Source organism: Leopardus geoffroyi, chromosome C1, assembly GCF_018350155.1.
Source record: "Leopardus geoffroyi isolate Oge1 chromosome C1, O.geoffroyi_Oge1_pat1.0, whole genome shotgun sequence".
In the NCBI taxonomy this organism is placed as follows: Eukaryota; Metazoa; Chordata; class Mammalia; order Carnivora; family Felidae; genus Leopardus; species Leopardus geoffroyi.
In genome coordinates, this window is record NC_059328.1 from 93,137,658 (window position 1) to 93,150,486 (window position 12,829).

The window sequence follows — 12,829 nt, forward strand, 5'->3', positions numbered from 1 at the left end:
GTGCAGTAAAAAGCCACAATTCTGCAGATCCCAGACAACCTCTTTTGAGCACCCTAGACTTTTGCCACTAACTTCCTCCCCTGGGGCTCCCTCTGCCGTTGTGGGAGGGAGTGGCAGTTGCATGTGGCTGCTGCTGAACAGGGACCCTAAAACAGAGCAAGGCGGGGGGTGGTTATGGGAAATAAGTCCACTTTTGAAGCTCAGTGTCCTGCAGAGAACCTGGGAGAGAGGAGGCAGGGTTCAGTGAGTTTTAAATGGGGAGGGAGCAAGGCTTGTATTTCCTCCTGTGCCATCCTGAACACCCTTCTTCCAGTTAGCAATTCTTGTCTTCTGCTTAAAAGCAAGAAGGGCTACCTTGTGTATTGAGAGAGTTCTATATTCAGGCTGAGGGACAAGGCTATAAAAATCTGACCAAATTCCTTACTGGAAAACAGTAGATTTGCGTTTGTACATCATATATGTGCTAATAATTGAACTGTGAGATGCACATGACCCCCACTAGCCCATTTGCCTTGTTTTAATGTCCACTCAATCTGTACGTCCGCTTCTTTCACCCCTGGGCTGGACCAGGCTGGGGACGATAGCCACCCCTCTCCACTACAGTCTCCTCCAAGTGCTGCCCACGCAGCGGGCCTGACGGACCCTTTCCCCTCAGATCCACTCTCTGTGCTACAATGACTGCACCTTCTCGATCAGCACTCCGACCAGGGTTTTGGACTACAACTTCCTGGCTTTGGCAAAAACCGTCTCTCTGGCTGGAGGGCCAAGCTTCACTTCCAAAGGGCTGAAATACTTCCATCACTTTACCCTCAGTCTGTGTGGAAACCAGGTAAGGTGTACGCGAGCTGATGGCGTCATATTGAAAGAGGACACCAGTGGGTCAGAGCCAGAGATGACACAGGAGCAAAGCCAAAAAAAAAACAAAACAAAAAACAGGCATCAGGCGGTTTGGGAAACTGAAAGGTTTCTAAGTGATTATTATTCTCCCTCAGGACCTTTTCCTATAAAATCAGATGTTTGGTTTGTAAACATTTAGGAAAATAAAGGTGTTCAAGATAAGATGTTCATTTACTCCTACCTGACTTCTATTCTTTCAAAATGAATATGTAAAAACAATGCAGAATGAAGATTCTGTTCCCTTTAAAAAGCAGTCTTCACTAATCATGGAACTTGTTATTTGTTTTCTTCCCCCCCCCCCCTTTTTTTAAATTTAAATTTTAGTTAGTTAACATACAGTGCAACATTGATTTCAGGAGTAGAATTCAGTGATTCATCACTTACATACAACACCCAGTGCTCATCACAAGTGCCCTCCTTAGTACCCATCACCCATCTGGCCCATCCCCCACCTACCTCCAGCTGTCAACCCATAGTTTGTTCTCTATCATTTAAAATATCCCTTACAGGGGCGCCTGGGTGGCTCAGTCTGTTGAGCATCCAGTTTCGGCTCAGGTCACGATCTCACAGTTTGTGAGTTTGAGCCCCGGTCAGGCTCTGTGCTGACAGCTTGGAGCATGGAGCCTGGAGCCTACTTCAGATTTTGTGTCTCTGTGTCTCTCTACCCCTCCCCCACTTGTGCTCTGTCTCTGTCAAAAGTAAATAAAATGTAAAAAAAAAAATTTTTTTTTAAATCCCTTATGGTTTGTTTCCCTCTCTTCTCTTCCCTCCCCTTCCCATACGGTCATCTGTTTTGTTTCTTAAATTCCATCATATGGTGAAATCATATGGTATTAGTCTTTCTCTGATTGACTTATTTTGCTTAGCATGATACATTCTAGCTCCATCCACATCACTGCAAATGGCAAGATTTCATTCTTTTTGATGGCTGAGTAATATTCCATTGTATATATACCACATTTTTATTCATTTGTCAATCGATGGACATTTGGGTTCTCTCCACAGTTTGGCTATTGTTGATAATGCTGCTAAATTGTCAATAGTTTGAATCTGTATTTTTGTATCCTTTGGATAAATACCTAACAGTGCAATTGCTGGGTCATAGGATAGTTCTATTTTTAGTTTCTTGAGGAACCTCCATACTATTCTCCAGAGTGGCTGCGCCAGTTTGCATTCCCACTAACAGTGCCAGAGGCTTCCCTGTTATTTGTTTTCTAAAGGCTGGATAAAATAAACTGTTTGTAGTTCATCCCTGTGAACCTTTGCTGACAGTATAAAAGAAAGTAATGTGAAAGGCTTTACAGGATATTAAAAGAATGTTATGTTCAGCCATTTCATGCTGCTGCAAATATTTTGGATCAAAAATTCAAAGGCAGAAATTAAAGGGCAATCACACCACTACTGCACTTAACTAAATCACAAACAAGGCAGGATTCATAGTTGGAGAGTTATTAGTTTCAAATGTTACAAAATAAAGAGCATCTTGAGCCTTTAGTCTGTGACCCTGTGAGCAGTGAGGCCTTTACACAGCACAGCTTTTACCACCTTCTTTAGCGTGCAAAAAAAGTTTGACTTGTGTTTATGTAGACAACAGGCCAAGAAATAAACTAATCAATATTCTATGGCAATTATGTCTTAATAAAAGGAAGGAAGGAAGGAAGGAAGGAAGGAAGGAAGGAAGGAAGGAAAGAACTAATCTATGGAAAGTTCGAGATACATGTCTCTATCTTGTCTTTCAAAGTCTTTGAAGAAGTTAAAATGAAGCTTCCACAGTGAGTTAGTGATAACTCAGGAATTGAGACTGATTAAAGGAAGACCATGTAGTAAAAGTTTCATTCAGTGAGCTGGAAGGGCGATGAAGATGTGGAGTTTGGAGAGATTGCCTTCTTTTCTTTGCTCCTTTTATCTTTTCAGAAATGCTTACTGTGTACTGTCACACGACAGACTGGCACTTCAAAGACAAAATAACTCTTTATTTTACCATAAGGTACAGATTTCTTTCTGTTCTCATGTTCCTTATTTCTTACACTCTAAAAAATAAACTAAGAACCACCAGATTTAGCAACTGACATTGCTTAATTTTTAACAAAACTTAGAATATTGAAAATCCTACATTGTAAATGCTTAATACACTTACATTTTTAAAACTTTTATTAAGTTCTATTTATTTTAATTTTTTAATGTTTATTTACTTTGAGAGAGAGAGAGAGGCAGAGAAGCACAGAGACAGAGAGACAGAGTGCAAGCAGGGGAGGGGCAGAGAGGGAGAGAGACACAGAATGTGAAGCAGGCTCCAGGCTCCGAGCTGTCAGCACAGAGCCCAATGCGGGGCTTGATCTCACAAACCGTGAGATCATGACCTGAGCCAAAGTTGGACACTCAACCGACTGAGCCACCCAGGCGCCCCAGAAAAAAATTTTATTAAGTTTAAAATTTTAATCCTGGTATAGTTAAAATACAGTGTTATATTAGTGTCAGGTATATAATACAGTGATTCAACACTTCCATATATCACTCTGTGCTCATCGTGATAAGTGTGCTCCTTAATCCCCATCACCTATTTACCCCATCCCCCCACCCACCTCCTCTCTGATAAAACACCAGTTTGTTCTCTATAGTTAAGAGTCTGTTTCTTGGTTTGCCTCTCTCTTTTTCCCCTCTTTGTTCATTTCCTTTGTTTCTTAAATTCCACATATGAGTGAAATCATGGGTATTCATCTTTCTCTGTCTGACTTATTTCATTTAGCATTATACTCTCTAGCTCCAACCATGTTGTGGCAAAAGGCAAAATTTCATTCTTTTTTATGGCCAAACAATATTCCATTGTGTGTATATACCACATCTTCTTTATCCATTAATATATCGATGGACACTTGGGCTGCTTCAATAATTTGGCTATTGTAAATCATGCTGCAATAAACTTAGGGGTGCAGGGGCACCTGGGTTGCTCAGTCAGTTTAGTATCCAACTCTTGATTTTGGCTCAAGTCATGATCTCACAGTCGTGAGATCGAGCCCCACGTTGGGCTCCATGCTGGGCATGGAGCCTACTTAGGATATTCTGTCTCTCTCTCTCTCTGTCTGTCTCTCTCTCCCCCCCCCCCCACCTTCCTCTGCTGCTCCCCAACTCAAGCTCTCATTGTCTCTCTCTCAAAATAAATAAATATAATTTTTTAAAAAAATTTTGAAAAGATGATTTTAATTTTTTTAAATGTTTATTTTTGAGAGAGAGAGACAGAGTGTGAGCAGGGGAGGGGCAGAGAGAGAGAGGGCGACACAAAATCTGAAACAGCCTCCAGGCTCTGAGCTGTCAGCACAGAGCCCAATGCGGGACTCGAACCCATGAACTGTTAGATCATGAGCTGAGCCAAAGTCAGATGCCTAACCGACTGAGCCACCCAGGCGCCCCACAAATGATTTTATATTAGCAGATAAGTTATATATTGATATTCCACAAATTTAACATTTTTTCAAGAACAATATCTCAGTATTTCCTCTACTATAAAATCTCCAGGAGGAAGGAGTCTTATGCCTACCATCTTCCAGAGTTCTCTACAGTGAGACTTGTTATGGAATGTTTCTTTCTTGGCATGTTCTCTATATAAACACAAACTTTCTTCTCTTGATACATTTTTTAAAATGGAATAGGTTCTAATTATTTCCCAGATGTCCTACCTCAAGGCAGGGAGGCAGTTACTTATGGGGTCTGTTTCAACTGCTGGGAATCTCTGTCTGGAAAGTGCTCCCAAGACAAGCACAGTGGAATCAGAGCACTAAGGGAGACACAGAGAGGGAATGTTCAAAAATTTCAGGAAACCAGTCATATATTTCAGCAGCTATCTAGAAAACTGGCCAGGGTAAGGTGGGCTGGTAGATTAGAGCTCCAGATTGTTTGCCACCATCACGACACCACTTATACAAGGTTCCCACGTGATTGCAAGGAAACAAAAAGGCTTGCGACCCCTGGGCCAGGCTTCCAGAAACTAGGACACCTAGACCTTATTTTTAGCATTAAAAAAAAAAAAGTCTGTTTTATAATTAGATCTGGGATGAATCATTCCACTGCAACATACCATCGGAAGGCTGAAATTTCAGATGTGAAAGAGCTGTGCCCTCCTTCCTTTTGGGAGTTCTATGACCATTCACTGCTCCCCACTTCATCCTCTCTGTGTCTGCCAACCCAGGGTAAGAAAATGTCCGTGTGTGCTGACAATGTCACTGACCTCCGGATTCCTGAGGGTGAGTCGGGTTTCTCCAAATCCATCACCGCCTACATCTGCCAGGCGGTCATCATCCCCCCGGAGGTGACAGGCTACAAGGCTGGAGTATCCTCGCAGCCTGTCAGCCTGGCTGACCGACTTATCGGTGAGTAAATCAGCCGCTGCAACCTGTTTGGGCTTGTATATGTGTAAGAGAGAGTGAGGCTACCAGGCTCTGAGGTGAAAAGGCCCCAGATGAGGGACCCAACCTCCTGACCTTTGTTTTCCATTCCATCCTGGGATGCCACGTGCCCCCTGGGGCTTCTGACAAACCTTGGTTCACCCTTTCATGAGCCACTCTGGGGTGTGATGAGATGGAGGAAGGTTGGATGTTGACAGGTATTGAAAGAATTGAAGTGGTTGCCGGCTCATGCTACTAGTGACAACTAATTAGGAGCTCTAATTTGGCAGGGGTGACAACAGATATGACTCTGGATGGAATCACCTCCCCAGCCGAACTTTTCCACCCGGAGTCCTTGGGAATACCGGACGTGATCTTCTTTTATAGGTGACGATGAGAGACCAGTCTGTACAAGGGAAACCTAGGCCCCTCCACAATTTCTGGTGCATCCCTCTCTCCAGCCACCTACTTATCAAGCCAGAACATACCCGATGTCTAGCAGAAGCACCCAGCAGTGACAGCTACAGGCTGGGAGTCCACTGATTCCCAGCTTCTGGGGTATTACTGGGGCAGATGTGCCCTGGAGGCAGGGAGAAATACGGGATTATCTGTGGCTGACTTCCCTTCCTGATTTAGGAGACTCCAGTGTTATGGATATGCTAACCTTTCCTGGACCAGTGCCTTTCCCCTTCACCACATCTCCCCGATCCCCACTCTCTCACTGTATAACCCCAGGCCTGTGCACTCCCAAGTCCTGACTTCCCCAGCAAGGAAACTGTTCCATGTTGACATCAACGACTCTCCAATGGCACAGGTGAGTGATTCGTTCCCCTATGGGGGTTGGCTTTCTCTGCAGGTCCAGTGATGTGACCCAGTCCTGCAGTTCTGGGAGATCAGCCACCGTCCGTGTCAGATGCAGTCCACTGAAACCCGCCCCTGGAAGTCTGTCGCTGCCTAGGTAAAGGGGTGTGACAAAAGGTCTCCCTTCTTTGGACTCATTTCATCCCAAGAGCCAAAGTGAAAACAGTCTGAGAGCCATTCATTGGCTCTTGGGGACACAGTCATGGCTCCAAATTCTCGATCTTCAGATGTTAAGAATGGGGCAGAAGGATGAGTCAAAGCGACTCTCGCATTCCCATACCATTATGGGGACAGCGGCATAGCCAAGTGATTATTTGATTCATCTCCTCCCCTTACTAGCTACGTTATTGTGCATACATTTCTTATCTTCTCTGGGCCTCTTTTTCCTTATCTGTAAAATGAGGGTAATAATAAGTTCCCTCGGGGGTGGTTGTGAACTTGTGGACTTCTCATGGTGTCTGGCATATGTACTCGCTATTATTAGGATGAGTAACGGTTTAAGGAATCCTAAGAATCCCTCCACAAATAAAAGACCCAATTCTGAGTTTAATAGCTGAGTGCATTAAATCGAGAATTCTGGAACCAGTTTGATGACCGCACCCCTCCCCCACCTCCTTTTTTTGCCCCACCTAACCCCAACTAACATTTTGAGGGGCACTGGTGTCTTTTGTGTGTGTGTATTTTTTTATTTTTATTTTTTAGTGTTTGTTTATTTTTGAGAGAGAGACAGAGTGAGAGTTGGGGAGGGGTAGAGAGAGGGAAACACAGAATCTGAAGCAGGCTCCAGGCTCTGAGCTGCCAGCACAGAGCCCAATGCAGGGCTCAAACCCACAAACTGCCAAGATCACGACCTGAGCTGAAGTTGGACGCTCAACCGACTGAGCCACCCAGGCAGAGGGGCACTAGTGTCTTGAGGAACATGGTTTGGGAAATGTTGCTCCTAAATAAGAGCCACTCAGGGAGACGGGGAACAAAGCAAGATATTTTCACTCCGCAGTGGTGTCAAAATGTTAAGATCGCTTTTCTTGTTGTAAACATCACAGTAAAGTACATAACAGCTACCCATGACCCGAAGTCTATTCCTGAAACCCACCCCCCAGCTGCATCAGAGTGGCTTTTTGCAAAATGTCACAAGTCCACGGAGAGAACAGGAGCCTCTGAAGTGTTGGTTGGGGTAGCCATGCTAGAGCTCAGACACCTGACATTAGCTGTGATAATGTCAGCAAAACAAACGGGCAGAGAGTAGAGAGCCCGGTGGAGGGTGGAAGATCAGAGAGCAAGACCTGTGTTAAGGACTAGTTGGAAGGGTCCTGGTGGGGTTCACAGTTTGGCAAGGAGAGGATGGATCAGGCAAGCTATGAGATGACAGGACTCCCACCACCCAGCCAGTGAGCGCTCAAGTCTCTTTTCTGCTTTGTCAGCACATGCTCCGATGGGACCTGTGATGGCTGTAACTTCCACTTCCTGTGGGAGAGTGTGGCTGCTTGTCCGCTCTGCTCCCCTGCTGACTACCACGCTATTGTCAGCAGCTGCGTGGCTGGGATCCAGGTGGGTTTCTCTCCTTGGGGATGTCCCATGAGAGAAGGGAATGTGACCTCTAAGTTTCTTGTTTTCCTCCCCAACAGAAGACTACCTATGTGTGGCGAGAACCAAAGCTATGCGCGGGTGGCATCTCCCTGCCTGAGCAGAGAGTCACCATCTGCAAAACAATCGATTTCTGGCTGAAAGTGGGCATCTCTGCTGGCACCTGTACTGCCATCCTCCTCACCGTCTTGACCTGTTACTTTTGGAAAAAGAATCAAAAGTACATGATGGGGTATTGGAGTTTGGGGATGGACAGGGTTGGATCTTTGAAGTGGGAGGAGAACATCTGAGAGTTAAATTCATGGGGCTGTCCTCTGGAGTTGGCCACAGACGCTGTGACTCTGGCCAGAGACTGGTTGAGCCACTTATCCAACATATGTATTGGTTATCCTGACTCCTGAACACGGACAGTATCACACGGCAGTCTATAAATGGCTATTAGATGCTCAAAAGAAAAGCAAAGAGTATCCTAAATCTGTTGTTATTATTAACAATTAAAATAATAAATTTACGATTCCAATATTTCTATTAAGCTTTGGGAACACAGAAACAGCCAGACTTAAGGAAAAAAGATCACTGAACTGGAAATCAAGATTCCTTAGCTATATGCCCAGCCCTCACACCATTTTGCTGTTTCAGATTCCTTATCTATGGTTACCTGTTTATAGCCCAGCCTCTCTCTCTCCTCCCTCCCTTATTCCACATTTTGTTGTCTTATCTTTCCCATCCCCTGTCTCATAGACTGGAGTACAAGTACTCCAAGCTGGTGATGAATGCCACCCTCAAGGACTGCGACCTGCCAGCAGCCGACAGTTGTGCCATCATGGAAGGCGAGGATGTGGAGGATGACCTCATTTTTACCAGCAAGAAGTCACTCTTTGGAAAGATCAAATCGTTTACCTCCAAGGTAGGGAGGCTCGTCAGTGCACTGAGGTCAGCCTGGAGGGCTGGAGAAGACACCAGTCCTAGGACACTGAATGGTCCCACACTGTTCAGGGATCACTACTCTGCTCCCCACCCTCCCTACTGTTCTGTCCCTTCACCCTCAAAATCCTGGCTTCTGCCTTCTGTGTTTCCACACCTTTATTATTTCCCATGGGGTCCAAGGCTGCTCTTGACCAGGCTCCTTCTCTCCCAACATGCACTCCAGTTGATGAACTGTTTGGGCCTTTTAACTTCCAGAAGGAGTATTGAACCATCTACGTTGTAAGAATCATTTCCACCCACCCCCACCCCTTTTTTATTTTTGAGGGTGGGGAAGAAGTGGTCTCTAGGATCAACTTCTGATAGAAGCGAGGCTCTCCTTTGACCAGTGGAGGGTGCTGTCCCCTTATGTCTGGACCTGGTCCTTTGGGAGCTGAGTCAACAGCTAAGTCTAGGCTGCTCACCACTGAGCATTGTGGAGCTGGGAGAGTTGGCTCTGTCCGTGTGACTGGGTGAGCGAGTTTGAAGCTCATAAATGCAATACCCACAACCCTGTCACTGGGTGTGGGGCCAGCAGAGAGCGTTCAAGCAACTCCTCCAGGGCCACAGCCCTCTGCAGCCCCACTCTGCCAGAACGCACACCTCACTGCTGCCCTGAACCAGTTCATCAAACAGGTGTGGGTGGGGAGGGTGGTAAGAAGAGAGGAGAGGACTGGAAGGTTGGTGAGGGAAGGAGGGCGGGTAGGTGTTTAGATTGTAGAATCTCATTCCCTTTGTACTGACCTATCAGGGTGACTCCCTTGGCCTTTTTAAAAATCGTGTGTGTGTGTGTGTGTGTGTGTGTGTGTGTGTGTGTGTGTGTGTGTTTAACCAACAGGAGAACAATTTACCCTGGGACCCCTGAGTCTTTCTGGGCTTTTAGAATTCAGCAAAGATGCAAAGCAGGGGGTTTTAAAGATTTTTCTCATCCTCTGACTGACTGAAAGGACCAAGAAGAATAGAGGGAATCTTATATCTGTTTCCACAAAGCCGCTGGAAACAGGAATTCCATAAGGGTTCCTTCTGTCACCTCTTTTCCCTTTCTCTCCTTTGTTCGGCAAACTTGCCCCCCTGCAGCAGCCAGCTCCTGTCACCATCTCTCTTTCAGAGGACTCCTGATGGATTTGACTCCGTGCCACTGAAGACATCCTCAGGAGGCCCAGACATGGACCTGTGAGAGGCACCGCCCTGCCTCCCCTGCCTCCTCACCTTGGCACATCACCTTGCAAGCCTGTGGCGATTTGGGTGCCAGCTTCCTGCTGGAAATCTCTTCATTGTGGCCTTATCAGAAGAAGTTTGAATTTCAGATATCTGTTTTTTTTATAGAGTACCCAAACCCTCCTTTCTGCTTGCCTCAAACCTGTCAAATACACCCACACTTTGTTTGTATATTACTCCCTTGCTTGCATCTTGTTTCCCAAAATGGTCCAGCCTTGCCAGAGCCATGGCTTCGTCTGCTCATAATTCTTATAGCACTGGAATGAAAAGTTTTCTTTCTTCTTAAGTATAGAAACAACTTCCTCTGTCCTCTTATTGAAGGGCAGAAGCAGCTGGGAGTTTTTCTGATGATATGCCCTCAGCTCCTGATCTCTTTAGGAGAGAGGCTGGGTGAGGAGGGTGTGGGCATTCCCTCCTGGACCCACGTGGTGGCCTGGATTCACTGCTCCTGGATAACCAACTCAAACTGAGTTTCATGGATAGGCTGAGGGCAAGGTGAGTAAGGCCTGGGGAAGAAAAGGCTCAATAAGCACAAAGAGAGGCAACCAGGAAAGTTTTGTTTTGTTTTGTTTTGTTTTTTAAACTAGGTACTTCAACTCCCTTTCCTAAGTAAGTTATAAATATTCTCATAGGAGCCAAAGGAAAAAGTGCACCAAGAAAATGCCCAAGCCCTGGTGGATCTATTCTCCCCCCACCCCCCCTTTTTTTTTAACATCCCACCATCTCCCTGTGACACTAAAGAGAAAAGGTAAGCCCCAAACACAGATGTTTTAGCTTTATTCTCTGCTTGCTTTTACCCACAGAGATGACAAACCCTACCAGTAAGGAAAATTTCCTGTCCTTGAGGGCCCCATTCCTAGAGGCTTGAGCCATATCATGGAACTGGAGTATCTTATGTTGAAAGAACACAAGGAGGCCAAGGTTTTGATGGGGCCATACCAGGGGATGCAGCCCACAATGGGATGAACCTGAGGTGGCCAGGATGTCTGCCTCTAAGCTTAACTCACTCATCTGCTCAGCTACCAAATAAACATTTTCTAGGTGGGTCAAAAGAGGAATTGACTCCCAACCCCTACTACAACCACAGAACCAGATCAGTCTTCAAGGAGGAAAGACTAGGGGGAGTTGAACAAGATGTGTAGCAAACTGGAACACCTCATACTTCCAAGTCTCTATCCTTCTCTTTCTCCTGTTCTCATTTCCTATGTGTGCTAAAAAACTAAAAAGACTTCCCAATTTCTGGCAGCATCCCTTTTGAAAGGTGAGTACAGTGAGTGTCCTCTGTGCCCCTTTTCTCTACTTTTGCACCAAGTATAATCGATGGACTTCCAGTGACTACAATGGCAAAACCAGTGCAAAGCTTAAATTCCAGTTTCCTTTCTAATACTGGCAATTCTCCCTCCCTATCAGGCTAACACGACCATCCCTCGGTCAAGGGCCCAGTTACCCATGCTTGTATGTATCTTCTTTTTTGGGTGGCCGCTTGGTGCCCAGAAGGTAGGTAGAGAAGGGGGCTGGCATTTCTAAGTGGTTTGTCTGCCATAAAAATGGTTTGCTGATCTGGTTAGCCACTGCTGCCCTGGCAGTGGTTTTATAAAAGGGTCAGTGAGAACCAGGCCCTGCTGTCACTTCTGGTCATCAGTAGCACTGCTGAAGGAAGGTAGTCCCTTTGGTTCAATAAACCTAGAAACTTTTTTGGGGGGTGTCCTCCTCTTATGGGAGTCAGGCTCTCAGACCCTGCAGCAATGTTGGAATTTCTTCCAACAGATGCAAACACCTAGCTCCTGAACTCCAGCCTCAAGTTTTCTGTAGCCTCAGTTAACACCCTGGACACCTGCTTCCCCACTGAATAACTTTCTTTTGTGACAAGAGCCATACAAGGTCCTTAGGCACCTTCGAAGCAGTAGGAAAAAGTATATATCCTGTTGACTTCTTTATTCTGACATCTTGAAACTGAGTGCCCACAGAGCAACCTCAAATTCCACTGATTCAATGTTGTTATAATGCTTTAAGCATCTCCTTTTTACTATTGTTTAGTGTACCGACTTCCCTGTGTCCTGCCAGGGAGCTCCTCAGTTACGATATCGGGGTCACCTGTGACTTAGACGTATTAGATGTTTTTTAATAGCCCTATTATGATATCATTCACAAACCATACAATTGGGTCATCGGAAATATAAAACTCCATGGATTTCGGTATATTCACAGAATTGTGCAGCCATCACCATAATGAATTTTAGAAGAGACACATGTTAGATTTTATATGGGAAGAGCATTTAGCTCTTAAACAAAGGCAATAGTGATTTGCTACTGGGGGAGGAAGTGTGGGCTCTGGAGACAAAATACTTAAATCCCATTTGGTTACCTAGAGTTCTAAAAGACACAAGTAATTCTCATCACGTAGGCATCACCTGATTCGGCTGGGAAAACAAACATTGTGGTGTGTTCAAGGACTGGGAGATTTCTTATGCCAATACAACTTTTTTTTTTTTTGTCTGACTCTACATTAAAGATAAGACTGACTATATTTATACAACAGAGACTTTGTAACGGATTTTTCAGCTTTGTGAAACCAAATTTTTGTCTCATCAGGACTGCTTGGATTTCCTTTTTATTCTGTATTCCAAGAGTTTATAGTTTGTTAGGGGATGGCTATTGCATGTCATATTTTTTCCTTTCCTTTTTTTTTTTTTTTTTTTGTGAAATAAAAACATATGTTTCAAGTTGTTTTTCTCGAACATGAGTTGGGTGGCCAGATGGGTGAGTGAGAAATGGAAATGTTCTTGAAGCTTAAACTGAAGATGAGGAGAGGCGCCTGGGTGGCTCAGTTGGTTAAGCATCTGACTTTGGCTCAGGTCATGATCTCACGATTCATGGGTTCGAGCCCCACGTCAGGCTGTGTGCCGACAGCTCAGAGCCTGGAGCCT

The 12,829-nt window shown here is 45.1% G+C and overlaps 1 protein-coding gene across 4 annotated transcripts in view; it reads left to right on the top strand.

Annotated features, from left to right (window-relative positions):
* Positions 1-10,078, top strand: part of ELAPOR1 (endosome-lysosome associated apoptosis and autophagy regulator 1) — a 73,785-nt gene extending 63,707 nt beyond the window's left edge. For 2 of the 4 annotated variants that reach the window (XM_045478525.1, XM_045478528.1), the window contains 9 exons: positions 656-829; positions 5,081-5,261; positions 5,567-5,663; positions 6,133-6,234; positions 7,559-7,685; positions 7,763-7,941; positions 8,463-8,628; positions 8,872-8,927; positions 9,793-10,078. In XM_045478525.1, coding sequence (XP_045334481.1) covers positions 656-829; positions 5,081-5,261; positions 5,567-5,663; positions 6,133-6,234; positions 7,559-7,685; positions 7,763-7,941; positions 8,463-8,628; positions 8,872-8,927; positions 9,793-9,826 — 1,116 coding nt within the window. In that variant the 3' untranslated portion in view covers positions 9,827-10,078. Of the gene's footprint in view, positions 1-655; positions 830-5,080; positions 5,262-5,566; positions 5,664-6,132; positions 6,235-7,558; positions 7,686-7,762; positions 7,942-8,462; positions 8,629-8,871; positions 8,928-9,761 lie in introns of all 4 variants that reach the window. The other 2 variants (XM_045478527.1, XM_045478526.1) reach the window with 2 other exon arrangements.
* The last annotated feature ends 2,751 nt before the right edge of the window (positions 10,079-12,829 follow it).